The following is a 14,050-nucleotide window of genomic DNA, read 5'->3' on the forward strand; positions in this document are numbered from 1 at the left end:
TTCCAAGGATCACTTTTGATTGGTGCGCTCTCAACCATCACCACGTGTAGCGTGTTGGGTATTCCCTTTAAATTTTTTTGATTTTTCTATACGTGTTTTCAAGTTTTAGAGGTTTTTCGATTTTTTCCGCTTTTCAATTTTGCCCGGTTTTTCCTAGGTTTTTGGACAAACAAAATCAAAAGAATATATTATTTTATGTGAAAACGTGTTTTCTTTCTTTTGCAAGAGGCACAGATCACAACTATGCCTCTTGAAAAAGAAAAAAAATATGTTTTTTTGCTTTCGTGAGAGGCACAGATTTATTTCTCACAGATGCACAAATTTGCTTCTACAAGAGGATGTGCCTCTTGAAAAAGTAAAAGAAAACGTGTTATTTTTGCTTCAGCGAGAGGCGTAGTTTTACTTCACGTGGAGGCACAGATTTGCTTCTGCGAGAGGCACTGTGCCACTCGAAAGAGGAAAAAACATTTTTTTGTGCGAGAGGCACAATTGGTAGACGCATTTTTTTTCTTTTGTGAGACACAGATGTGCCTCTTCAAAAAAGAAAAAAAAAATGAAAAAACCGTGCTTCTGGTTTGGTTTTCTCTGTCTGTTTTTTTTCGGAAAAAAGTTCATCAAAATCTATCAACATAGGTCTAGTACTGAAGATCTCGACATGAGGAATCCAACGATAAAAACAATTCGGGGTTTAGACACACGGTTTAAGAGATAAAGCATTTTGAATAAATAAATTTAGAAAAAAAGGAAAACTCCATGGTTGGCGACAAGTCGCAACTTGGGAGGTGGGAGTGACTTTTGAAAAGAGTACTTATTAATTAGTGATTTCGTGCGAATCAAGCTGTAGCTGGATGGTTAGAGGAACTGTGGTATCTCCAGCACACCAGAGTTTAAATCCTGATACTCGCATTTATTTCTGGATTTATTTCAGAATTTCCGGCGATGCACATTCAGTGGGATGAGACGTTCCCGTCGATGACGAGGTGCCTACGGTGACTTCGTAAATTTCAAGATGACAACCGGCTCAGTCTTTTGGAGGTGCTCATAGAGATATGATGTGCGTGTTTGTTCATATGATGAGTGTATGCGCGTGTATATGAGCGCTTGCGTCTGTACTGTGTTAAAAAAGAATTAGTGGTTTCGTCGGTTTGGAGTTTTTTTTTTTTTGAGTTAGTGGTTTCGTCGGTTTGGAGTTTTTGTAGACAGATGGTTTAGAGTTTTTTTTAGATTTTTTTAGGCAAAAGAGGTTTTTTAGATTTTTTTTGAGTTGGTTTTGGGTTGGTCATGAGAAAGCCCAACATCTCAGCTTTGGGCCGACCAAAAGGTCACAGCCGAGAAAAAAAACTCCTTCCGTCTGCTAAAAAGAGAAATCTTCTCTTTAGAAACCCGGCACCAAAAAAAGTGGAAGAATGGAACTGAAAAGGAATGGCGGGCGAGGCGATTCCCCATCTCTACTCTCCACTCAAGACGTCCAACGGAAGCCCTAGGAACGGCGGCGAGCGTGGCGCTTTGCGTAAATTTCTTCAATCCCACTTTTTTTTCCTTTCGAGATTGTCTTCCATTACAGCTGTGTATTACTACTCCTTTGGATTCATCCCATACGAACTGTTTTATTTTTCTATTCTCATAAACGATCTGAACTGTTACTACTAGACAAATGCTCGCTTGCGATTTACAGCGGCCTCTGGTGATTTTTGCAGCAATCAATTAGGAACTTAGATATTGGCTCCGAGTCATTTGAGCCTCGAGATGCAGTCTCACAGGAATCTTTGTGTGATTTGGGTTTGGGGGATGGCAGGAGTAACAAACAGAGTGGTCTAAAGGACACGAGTTGCCTAGCCCGATTATCTGGGCCAGTTCTTGTTGTCACACAAAGCGGGGGAATGCATTTTTTCTCTCTCTCTTGGCGTTGCGATGCTACCTACTAGCCTTTCTTGAAACCAAATCAGATGCGTGATGTTCCAGAATAGATGGATTAATTCTTCAGATTTTTTTACGAGGCTAATTCTTCAGTTAGAACTTAGAACCCAAACATTTGATATCTCGATTTGGTTTCAAGAAAGACTGCATCAGCCATCTCTGAAGGGATGGCTGATTCATCAACTCATTAGTTGTTTGGAGATAGGTTCGTTAATTTTTTTATTTTACTTTGTAGTAGATGTTTGTATTTTATTTTTATAGATGCCATAGAGTGATTCTACAAATAATATGTTCGACTTGACTTACCAGGACCAGTATAATTCTGCTAACTGCTGATAGTAGAGGAGCCAAAGAAGGGTCTCATGGAGGTTGGGAACCGCTTACCGCGTGCTTTTTGTGGCCTAGTTATGAGCAAGGCATTTCTTGATGTACCAGTGCATGGCCCTTTTTAATTCCCTCCAATCCTCACCTAACATTCTTTCACACAACATATATAAGCACATATGTTCAACCAAGGAAGTTTTGGAAAGCTTCATACAACTGTGCAGTGACACCACTGCTATGGCCTTTCCCAAGCCATCTCTAGTGCTATGCTCTCTTCTTGCTTTACTGAGCCTAAATTGCGGTCCATCTCATGTATCTGCCAAGGTTTATATGGTAGTGATGGAGGATGATCCAGTTGTTTCCTACAAGGCAAGCCGGAAGGGTGTAATGTACGTGATCTCCATCCCTGAATCTTTTTACTCTGTTATCTTTTGAAAATAACTCATATTGATGGAATTTCATCCAGGAGAGGCGAGGAAGCTCAGAAGTATAAGGAAATGGCCACAACAAAGCACGACGTCTTCCTGGAATCATTTCTCACCGTAGGATCTTACAAGAAACTGTACAGCTACACTCACCTGCTTAATGGCTTTGCTGTTCATGCAAACTCTGAAAAGGTGCTCTTTCTAGCCTATAAAGTGCATGGTATTGTTTTAGGCATTTTATCTGTTAAACTAACAAATTAGAAAACTCTACTTACACCCAGTATCGAATAGATAGAACATGCTGAACAGACAGTGATTCTTTGCCTGTCTCAGTAGTATTTCCAGAGTAGAAATAGCCTTTAAACGTACATACAGCAATAACACTCCTCCAACAATAAATGATGCTGAATTCAGTATATACGTGAAGATAAAATAGTAGGGAAATTTTGAAGGAAGTTTTGCTATAGTTGAATATCATCATGAGTTATTTTGCTGAAAAGCCAGATAATCTGCTCCAGTTTGTCTTTTGAGCAATTAACAGTCTTTAAGTTGTTCGATTCTCATATGATTCTATGTATCTTGAAACATGAGTCCAAAAGTTTACATGGTGACGAGCAACACAGCATCAATTCACATAAAACTATAACATAAGCGCATTTGTTCTGAACCTGACATGCGTGAAACTTCTTAGTTCTTATGCCCTATCTTTTTGCAGGTTATTCTTTCTGAATTTCTCATCTGAATTTTGACAATAGGAATAGTTCAGTTGTCTCTGTTGAGGCTTAAACTGGTTGCCTCCCTCTTTTGTTATATGTGCAACAGGCAGCTAAAATTCTTAGCGGCGCAAAAGGAGTTAGACTCGTTCAAGAAGACATCAAAATGGCCAAGATGACCACATACACTCCAAAGTACATTGGAGCCAGTGGGGTATGGCCACTGCTTGGTGGTGCTGAGAATTCTGGTGATGGAATAGTCATTGGCATGATTGATACTGGCATTGACCCCAAAAACCCAAGCTTTGCCAGCTTCTCGAACCAATCAAAGCAGCCTCCTCCCAATTTCAAAGGAATGTGCTGCTCTGGGGATAGATTCCCTCCTGATTCATGCAATGGTAAGATAGTGGGAGCTAGGTGGTTCGCGCGCGCTGGTCAAGCAACTGGAGAGTTCAATGCTACAATTCATTATGCATCACCTTATGACCCGGATGGCCATGGCAGGTATGTCCCTTAGCTGCTGACTGCTATTTGAATCTCTCTCTTTTTCAATCTCAGAAGAGCTACGAAGTGATCATAAGAATGTCTGCACAGCCACACAGCATCGACCGCAGCTGGAAATTTCCATACACCAGCAATTTCTAGGGGTTACAACTTTGGATATGCAAGCGGCATGGCCCCCGGAGCTCGGTGAGAATATCTTCCGTGTCCCATTATTCAGATGTTGAAAGTAAATCCAAAGATAAAAAAGGATAACAATTTTTATGAAATCTAACATTTTGTTTTCTCTTCTGGTTTGCACTGACAGTCTTGCAGTCTACAAAGCCGCGTACCCTTTTGGTGGATATATGTCAGATGTGATAGCTGCTGTCGACCAGGTTTGGTGATCACATTGTTTGCTGAAAGCTACTAGTTTGATTTGTAAGTGAAGGTCTCCCATGTGACTTGTTTGTAGGCAGTAGAAGACGGTGTTGATGTTATCAGTCTTTCCATGGCACCTTCTTCGGTTTCACCTGGCCCTGCAGCTTTCCTCAACTTGCTTGAGACGCAACTGCTCCTTGCCACCAAGGCTGGAGTCTCGGTTGTTCAAGCAGTGGGCAATGGAGGCCCTGATGCGAGCTCAGTAGTTTCATTCAGCCCATGGATAACAAGTGTCGCGGCTTCGACAACGGACCGCAAGTATAACAAAACAATCGTAGCTGGAAATGGGCAAATTTTCTCTTGCGGCGGCCTTTCCCGTAATTCATTTCAACCTAACTTGCTATTAAAATTCTAGCTTTTAAAACATTCACAGTTACTAGTACGTACTATCTGTTTCAGATCTTCCTTCGTTGCTTAATTTGTTTCTACCATCTTGCTTCTTTGTGTCCAGCACCAACACCAGGCGACACAATGTACCCATTAGCATTGGCAGACGACGTGAGCACCGACAATTCGACTGATGGGTCTAATGGTTGCCAGGATCCGAAGGTCTTCATAAGATCTCTAGTTCAGGGGAAGGTGATTGTCTGCATGATTGTGTCATCTAACTACTATCAGGGTGACAACTTTGCCGGCATTATCGATACGATTCAGAAGATCGGAGCTGCTGGAGTCGTGATCATTGATCGTTATTCCGGTGATGTAGACTATGAATATCAGCCCATATTTCCTACCGCGGTACCTTCAGCCATGGTTGTGGACGGTGTAGACATGATGGTGAGTGCAGTGCAGACACATATTTGTCAATGAAATTGTCTTTTCAGTAACTCTGAATGTTTGGGTTGCTCTGTATAACTCTGAATCGTCTTCTGCAACTGGGTGCAGAACCTGATGGAGTACTATGAGAACAACACGGCACGAGACGGCGACGGAACTGTCATCACGTTCGGAGCAACCGTCCGGATTCTGGAGGGACGGCGTGCGAGCTACTCCGGGGAACGGCCGGAGGTCGCCGACTACTCGTCGAGGGGGCCCAACATAGAGAACTCGCAGATGCAGCTGGCGGACGTCCTGAAGCCGAACGTGATGGCGCCGGGCCATCACATCTGGGGAGCCTGGAGCCCGACGAGCGACGCCCTGCCGGAGGTCCAGGGCGAGAGCTACGCCATACTGTCCGGCACGAGCATGTCCACCCCGCACGTCGCCGGGGTGGTGGCGCTGATCAAGCAGCGGCATCCCAAGTGGAGCCCCGCCATGATCATGTCGGCGATCATGACGACGGCCGACGTGACCGACCGCTCCGGGAGGCCCTTGATGGCGCGCCGGGACGTGGGCGCCGTGGTGGCGGCCACGCCGTTCGACATGGGCGCGGGCGCCATCAACGCGGCGCGCGCGCTGGACCCGGGGCTGGTGTTCGACGCCACGTACAGGGAGTACCTGCAGTTCCTGTGCGCGGTGCCGGGCGTGGACGAGGCCGCGGTGCGGCGCGCGGTGGGGGCGTCCTGCCCGACGTCGCGGGCGCGGTGGTGCTCGGACCTGAACGCGCCGAGCGTGACGGTGGCGAGCCTGGTGGGGTCGAGGCGGGTGGACCGGAAGGTGTGGAGCGTGGGCGCGGAGAACGAGACGTACATGGCGTACGTGCGCGCGCCCGACGGCGTGGCGGTGCGCGTGTCGCCCGACGAGTTCACCGTCGCCCCCGGCGAGACGGCGGCGCTGAGGATCGTGCTCAACACCACCGCGCCGGGGAACGCGTTCAGCTTCGGCGAGGTGGTGCTCAGGGGCGACAAGAAGCACAGCGTCAGGATCCCCCTCGCCGTCTACCCCGCCGCGGTGTTGAGCGGCCCGTGAACTGAACTCGCGTACTGGATATGCATGTATGCCTGGTGTATTATACTACGTACTTACGTATGGGTATACGTATACTACTGTATACAGAGGGAGGAGCCTCACAAAATCTGGACGGCGGACGCTAGGCGCCGGTCTTCGGCCAGTCGCCGCGCATCCGTCTGTTTCGTCCTTCTGTAACCGTTTGATTTCAGGCCACGTCATCCCTTTCTTCCCCATCGGTCGTCTCCAAAAACAGAGGGAGAAAAATAACTGCCCCCGTAGGGCACCGCCTCGTCGACGACGCTCGCGGGCTCGCCATCTCCGTCGATGTATCACCAGTGGCGAGATTGTAGCACGGCCGCCAGTGGGTTCCTAGCTTTGACTGCAACGTGGGCACACAGGGGGACGTTGGATCGTGTGAGATCAAACGGTTTGCATGCGACCAGCGCACCGTTTCCCCGACCGACCGAAGTAAATCGTTTCCCAATTGGACTTGCAAGAGCGAGATCTGTGCGGTTAGCTATCTTCGCTAAAAAATCATCCGTTAAATGCATCATTCTGATCCAAAGTACTCCCTCCGTGGCGTTTAGATCACTAAATGTAGTGATCTAAATTTCTAAACATTCTTATAATACTTTTACAGAGGGAGTACTAGACGAGATTAGATGTATGTGTTCTCAAAATTTAAGGGTTGCTCAATTAGTCGACGTCACGACCCAAAGTTCTTATTTGCTTGCTTGTAAGCTGAAGCCATTGACTCTCTTTTTTGCGGGGTCGTTGACTCTAGCTCTGAATGCGACCAATTTTTTAATTTTATCTTCCAACTATGATTACGCAGACACGGTTTAAGAATGTAACTATCATACGTGGTCATGCTAACCTAGAATCCAGTTTCAAAAAAAAAAATGCTAACCTAGAATAACAGTATAGCATTATACCATATCCATCCATACATGATATCGATTCCATGGGGATGGGCGGAGATGATATGACGACGACCCGACGCGGCGAGCCGGCCGCGCTTATCCTCTCCCGTCCACCTCAGCGCGCGCGGTCGCGGCGCCGGGTCAGTGCACCGCACCTACGTCCGCCGCGCGCGCCTGCGCTGATCCATCTGAACTATACTTGAAAATTGGGTGAGGAATTGCCTGCACGTTTAGCCGGTTGAGTTTTCCTATATATTCTTTTCCTGGGAGGAGCTTGCTGACTTTGGGATCCGTCGAAAGTAGACGCCACCGCGTGCAGTCTCCCTCCGGCGCCGTCCGTGGCCGTACCGGATCAGCACGCAGCCACGTCGTGCCTGGCAGGATGAGACCGGTGACACCCATGCTAAAGAGAGAAAGATCTTCCTTTCATGTGCAACCCTGCATAATCTCTGGAAAATGTTATCAGTTCAGGTACGTCAACTAAATGATATGATACTCCATGAAGATACACATTAGAGGTTAAGTTAAAGAAAGGAGCCTAGCCAGACATCAACCATTCCCTTGCTAATATTACTTTTGAAAAAGAAATCTACCCAATGCGGTATGCAACCTAGATCAATCTCGATCAACGAAGAAAGGTGCATGCTTAGATTGTAAATACATCCTTAGGGCATCGGCATCTTCAACGGCGACGCTCAAATTTTCTCCCACATCCGTCCACGGGTAAAGAGGGATCAGTCCGTTGACACGGATACGAGAGGACGTCATCCAACTGTAGCCACATACATCCAACCAACATTCGAACCAACCGAATAAAATTCGTGCAACACGGCCAGAATTTATATAAACATGACGATTTTTATACTCCCTCCGTTTTTATTTACTCTGCATATTAGGTTTGACTGAAGTCAAACTTCATAAACTTTGACCAAGTTTATAGAAAAAAGTATGAACATTTACAATAGCAAGTCTATACGATGTGAAAGTGTATTCAACAATCAATCTAACGTGATTGAGTTGTTATTGTATACCTTAATATTTTTGTCTAAAATTTTTGTCAAAGTTTACAAAGTTTGACTTTGACCAAAGCTAATATGCGGAGTAAATAAAAACAGAGGGAGTATAAAAATACCGGATTTTCATATAAATATGACATATTTCATTACATTTACATTAATGAAGCGGTGCTAGTCCGGCTCTGGAGGTATAATTAATACCTAATCTAAATGGCTGCCCATGGATCCCTTTGTCTTCCTCATGTCCGGCAGCCCGATCACCTGGCTGCAGGGAGACGACTCGCTTCCCCACTATCGGTGTCAAAACCGGCAGATCTTGGGTAGGGAGTCCCGAACTGTACGTCTGAGGATCAATGGTAACAAGGGACGATGGAGACACAATGTTTACCCAGGTTCGGGCCCTCTTAAAGGAGGTAAAACCCTACGTCCTGCTTGATTATATTCAATGAGTATAGGGGTTACAAGAGTTGATCTACATCGAGATCGTAATGGCTAAACCGGCCTAACTGTCTAGCCTATGAATATTCCGATAGCCTCTACGGACTAAACCCTCCGGTTTATATACACACCGGAGGGGCCTAGGGTTGTACATAGTCGGTTTGCAGAGGAAGGAAACAACAGATCCGGACACTAAACTTGCCATTCACGCATATAGGAATCCTACCCGGATACGGGGGAAAGTCTTTTGCTTTTATCTTCACGGCCCATCAGTCCGGCCCATACTAAATAGTCCAGACACCATGGGACCCCCTAATCCAGGACTCCCATAGTAGCCCCTGAACCAGTCTTTGATGACGATGTGTTCGGCACGCGGATTGTCTTTGAAACTACAAGGCGTGTTCCTTCTCCTGAACACTTCAAATTAACTTCCTGCATAAAGAAATTGTATTCGGCTCTGCACAACCCTTAGCCACGAAGACAAGATGTCAAAATAGAAACATTGTCTTTTACTGACAACTTTTTTTCGACGAAACGTTACACTTGTCTCTTTAACATTTCGAACCGTTTTCACGCCTCCTGTTTCGTGTTTCGAGGCTTAGCCTCCATTGACACGTCTTGTCAAAACAGAGGTCGTGCCCGTCCATTGCGGGATTCTCATCAATACGGTTTTGGGTAATCCAACCGCGCCTTTCGCACTATCTCTTTGGGAACAGGCGAGTTTTAAGGCTTGAGAGGGGGGGGGGGCGTTTGGTATTTCACCGCCTATAAGAGGGTAAAGAATCCCTTCTTTTTTTCCCACGCCTTCTTCTAGCTCCTGCCTTCCCACCTCTGCGCTCCAGTGCCCAAAACTTCAATCTTTCCCACCGCCACCACCCTCCCCAGCCATGGCCGGATCCAGTTGCCAAGGGAAAGTGGGAGGCTTCCTCCGTCACCGAGAAGGACATTAAGGAGCTTCGGAGCGCGGGCTATCTGTCCACGGATATCGAGCACAGGCTCCCCGACAAGGATCAGGTTATCCCCACTCCGGATCCCGGGGAGAGGGTCATGTTCATCCCTCATTTTCTTCGAGGGCTAGGGTTTCCCCTCCACCCCTTTGTCCGGGGTCTCATGTTCTACTACGGGCTAGATTTCCATGATCTAGCCCCAAATTCCTTCCTCCACATATCGGCGTTCATCATCGTGTGCAAGGCTCTTCTCCGCATCCCGCCACACTTCGGCTTATGGCTCAAGGTTTTCAATCTGAAGCCGAAGGTGGTCGACGGACATCATGCAGACTGTGGCGGAGCCATGGTGAGCAAGCTCCCCAACGCCATCTAGCCCAAAGGGGCATTTGTGGAGACAGTCAAGGTGTGGCAGCAGGAGTGGTTTTCTACATCACCGAACCCCATGGCGCTAACTGGGCGGCCACACCCGACTTCAGATCCGGACCCCCCCACGAGACTCACCTCATGGACCGCCAAGGGCCTTGACTGGGGTCCCAATCGGAGGTGCAGATGCTACAAAAACGCATCTCCAATATGTTGGGCAAAAACGCCGGTCTCACTGATGTGATCCAAGTGATGCTCTTCCGCCGCATTCTTCCCTGCCAGTTTCGGGCCTCCCCCATGTGGGACTTCAATCAGGAGGAGCCGCGGACCCTGAAGCGCTTCTTCGGCAACACGCACGGAGACATATGGAAGCAACTATTCAAGGCCCAGAAAAATTGGCCGAAGAAGACCGAGGACGTTAGACTCGACATCGAGAACCCGACCTCAGTAGTAAGCATAATCCTTCCGAAGACTTGCTCGATCAACACGTCGAATATAATAAAGATCATATTGCATGTCTTCCATACAGGGCTGGACGTCTAAGGCGGAGCGGATCAACTGTCCGGCACCGCTGCCTGAGAACCCGGCCACCCCCCAGCTAACGCAGATGCTGGTCCCGGCGCCCTATCAGGCGCCGGAGAAGAAGGCCAAGAAGAAGAAGGGCAAGGAGGCCAAGGGCGGCCCCCGCCATAAAGGTCCTTCGGACGCAGCGTCCGGAGAGACCGAAGCCCTATCCTCCCACGAGGGAGACGAGGAGGAAGAGGAAGAGGAGGTGGAAAGCGACTCCCTCCATAAGGGGGATAAAAAGAAGAGGGCAGCCTCCGAGGACCCGAAGGGGGAGGCGCCAAAGATAGGGAAGGTGACCCTTCCGGACAGTTCAGACTCAGAGTCCGAACTGGTCCCCAAAAACCTCCCAGTGAGAAGCCCCTGCCGAATCGTAAGTATTCAAAACTTATTTGTTTGTATTTGGCTACCTGTTTCCATAGTATGAATTGTTTTGTTATTTGCCTTTCAGCCCTCCACGCAAGCTCCCGCAAACTCCATTATTGAAGGGGAACTCTCTGCCGCCCGAGATGGCAGAGAGTGAGACGCCATTGCGAGCCCCCTCGCCTATCACCATGGAGGACACCAAGGTGTTGTCCCGAAGGACATCTCCTGGTTGAGGGGGTGCGGATGAGGCTGTCGAGAAGGCGCCCAAGGTTAATGTTGGGGAACGTAGTAATTTCAGAAATTTCCTACGCACACACAGGATCATGGTGATGCATAACAACGAGAGGGGAGAGTATTGTCCACGTACCCTCGTAGACCGAAAGCGGAAGCGTTAGCACAACGCGGTTGATGTAGTAGTACGTCTTCACAATCCGACCAATCAAGTGCCGAACGCACGACACCTCCGAGTTCTGCACACGTTCAACTCGATGACGTCCCTCGAACTCCGATCCAGCCGGGCTTTGAGGGAGAGTTCCGTCAGCACAATGGCATGGTGATGATGATGATGTTCTACCGACGTAGGGCTTCGCCTAAGCACCGCTACGATATGACCGAGGTGGATTCTGGTGGAGGGGGCACCACACACGGCTAAGAGATCCAAGGGATCAATTGTTGTGTCTCTAGGGGGTGCCTCCCTCCCCGTATATAAAGGGGTGGAGGAGGGGGAGGGGACCGGCCACCCTTGGCGCGCCCCATGAGGATTCCTACTCCCACCGGGGGTAGGACTCCCCCCCTTCCATGTTGGAGTAGGAGAGGAGAGGGAAGGAGAAAGAGGAAGAAAGGAAAGGGGGCGCCGCCCCACTTCCTTGTCCAATTCGGATTTGGGAGGGGAGGGGCACGCGGCTGCCCCTTGGCCGCCTCTCCTCTTCCACCAATTGGTCCCATGAGGCCCAATAACCTCTGGGGGGGGGGGTCCGGTAACCCTCCGGTACTTCGGTATATATCCGATAACCCCCGGAACCATTCCGGTGTTCGAATATAGTCGTCCAATATATCAATCTTTATGTCTCGGCCATTTCGAGACTCCTCGTCATGTCCGTGATCACATCCGGGACTCCGAACTACCTTCGGTACATCAAAACACATAAACTCATAATATAACCATCATCGAACTTTAAGCGTGCGGACCCTACGGGTTCGAGAACTATGTAAACATGACCGAGACACGTCTCCGGTCAATAACCAATAGCGAAACCTGGATGCTCATATTGGCTCCTACATATTCTACGAAGATCTTTATCGGTCAAACCGCATAACAACATACGTTGTTCCCTTTGTCATCGGTATGTTACTTGCCCGAGATTCGATCGTCGGTATCTCAATACCTAGTTCAATCTCGTTACCAGCAAGTCTCTTTACTCGTTCCGTAATACATCATCCTGCAACTAATTGGAATGCTTGCAAGGCTTAAGTGATGTGTATTACCGAGTGGGCCCAGAGATACCTCTCCAAAAATCGGAGTGACAAATCCTAATCTTGAAATACGCCAACCCAACAAGTACCTTTGGAGACACCTATAGAGCACCTTTATAATCACCCAGTTACGTTGTGACATTTGGTAGCACACAAAGTGTTCCTCCGGTAAACGGGAGTTGCATAATCTCATAGTCACAGGAACATGTATAAGTCATGAAGAAAGCAATAACAACAAACTAAACGATCAAGTGCTAAGCTAATGGAATGGGTCAAGTCAATCCACTACAAAAAAATACACTTCCGTGATGATACGTGTTTGTCAAAGTAGGTCGCGTTTTTTGGCATGCATGTACATCCATGACAAATTTATGATAGAATCAAGATAGTCATACCTGTGCGGTCATAGAAGTGTTCCATGACATTGCCAAAATTATCATCACGGAAGTGTCCACTTCCATGATGATAAATCGCGCGTCACAGAAGTGCTTTCGTCAAGGGTGACCGACACGTGGCATCTGTAAAGGAACGTAGTAATTTCAAAAAAATTCCTACGCACACGCAAGATCATTGTGATGCATAGCAACGAGAGGGGAGAGTGTTGTCTACGTACCCTCGTAGATCGGCAATGGAAGCGTTGACACAACGTAGAGGAAGTAGTCGTACGTCTTCCCGATCCGACCGATCCAAGTACCGAACGTACGGCACCTCCGAGTTTTGCACACGTTGAACTCGGTGACGTCCCTCGAGCTCCGATCCAGCCGAGTGTTGAGGGAGAGTTTCGTCAGCACGACGGCGTGATGACGTGATGATGTTCTACCGACGCAGTGCTTCGCCTAAGCACCGCTACGATATGACCGAGATGGAATATGGTGGAAGGGGGCACCGCACACGGCTAAGGAACGATCACGAAGATGAACTTGTGTGTCACGGGGTGCCCCCTTGCCCCCGTATATAAAGGAGGGAGGGGGGAGGTGCGGCCGGCCCCTAGGGGTGCGCCTAGAGGAGTCCTACTCCACCAGGAGTAGGGATCCCCCCCTCTTGCCTTGTTGGAGAAGGAAAGGGGAAGGGGGAAAGAGGAAAGGGGGGCGCCGCCCCCCTTCCTTGTCCTATTTGGACTAGGGGGAGGGGGCGCGCGGCGTACCCTGGCCGGCCCTCCTCTTCTCCCTTAGGGCCCATGTAGGCCCATTAACCCCCCCCCCCCCCGGGGGGAGGGGGGTTCCGATAACCCCCCGGTACTCCGGTAAAATCCTGATTTCACCCGGAACAATTCCGATATCCAAATATAGGCTTCCAATATATCAATCTTTATGTCTCAACCATTTCGAGACTCCTCGTCATGTCCGTGATCACATCTGAGACTCTGAACAACCTTCGTTACATCAAAACACAAAATCCCTAATTACGATCGTCACCGAACTTTAAGCATGCGGACCCTACGGGTTCGAGAACTATGTAGACATGACCGAGACACGTCTCCGGTCAATAACCAATAGCGGAACCTGGATGCTCATATTGGTTCCTACATATTCTACGAAGATCTTTATCGGTCAAACCGCATAACAACATACGTTGTTCCCTTTGTCATCGGTATGTTACTTGCCCGAGATTCGATCGTCGGTATTCCAATACCTAGTTCAATCTCGTTACCGGCAAGTCTCTTTACTCATTCCGTAATACATCATTCCGCAACTAACTCATTAGTTGCAATGCTTGCAAGACTTAAGTGATGTGCATTACCGAGTGGGCCCAGAGATACCTCTCCGACAATCGGAGTGACAAATCCTAATCTCGAAATACGCCAACCCAACAAGTACCTTCGGAGACACC

General features: G+C 48.2%; 1 protein-coding gene across 4 annotated transcripts; it reads left to right on the forward strand.

The window, feature by feature from the left end:
- Positions 1–1,355: 1,355 nt before the first annotated feature.
- LOC125539229 (subtilisin-like protease SBT2.5) lies at positions 1,356–6,232 on the forward strand. Of its 4 annotated transcripts, XM_048702613.2 has the most exons (10): positions 1,357–1,510; positions 2,227–2,285; positions 2,566–2,630; positions 2,708–2,858; positions 3,489–3,883; positions 3,974–4,069; positions 4,188–4,257; positions 4,335–4,617; positions 4,752–5,077; positions 5,186–6,232. In XM_048702613.2, exons 2-10 carry the CDS (start codon positions 2,280–2,282, stop codon positions 6,146–6,148), a joined length of 2,355 nt encoding a protein of 784 aa, XP_048558570.2. In that variant the 5' UTR covers positions 1,357–1,510; positions 2,227–2,279; the 3' UTR covers positions 6,149–6,232. The 4 variants fall into 4 exon arrangements, with proteins under 4 accessions (XP_048558567.2, XP_048558570.2, XP_087400724.1 ...); XM_048702610.2 differs by having other exon boundaries at positions 1,356–1,510; positions 2,227–2,630; XM_087544598.1 differs by lacking the exon at positions 2,227–2,285 and having other exon boundaries at positions 1,379–1,510; positions 2,616–2,630.
- The last annotated feature ends 7,818 nt before the right edge of the window (positions 6,233–14,050 follow it).

This window comes from Triticum urartu, chromosome 2A (assembly GCF_056163025.1).
Source record: "Triticum urartu cultivar PI428250 chromosome 2A, HENAU_Tu73, whole genome shotgun sequence".
NCBI lineage: Eukaryota > Viridiplantae > Streptophyta > Magnoliopsida > Poales > Poaceae > Triticum > Triticum urartu.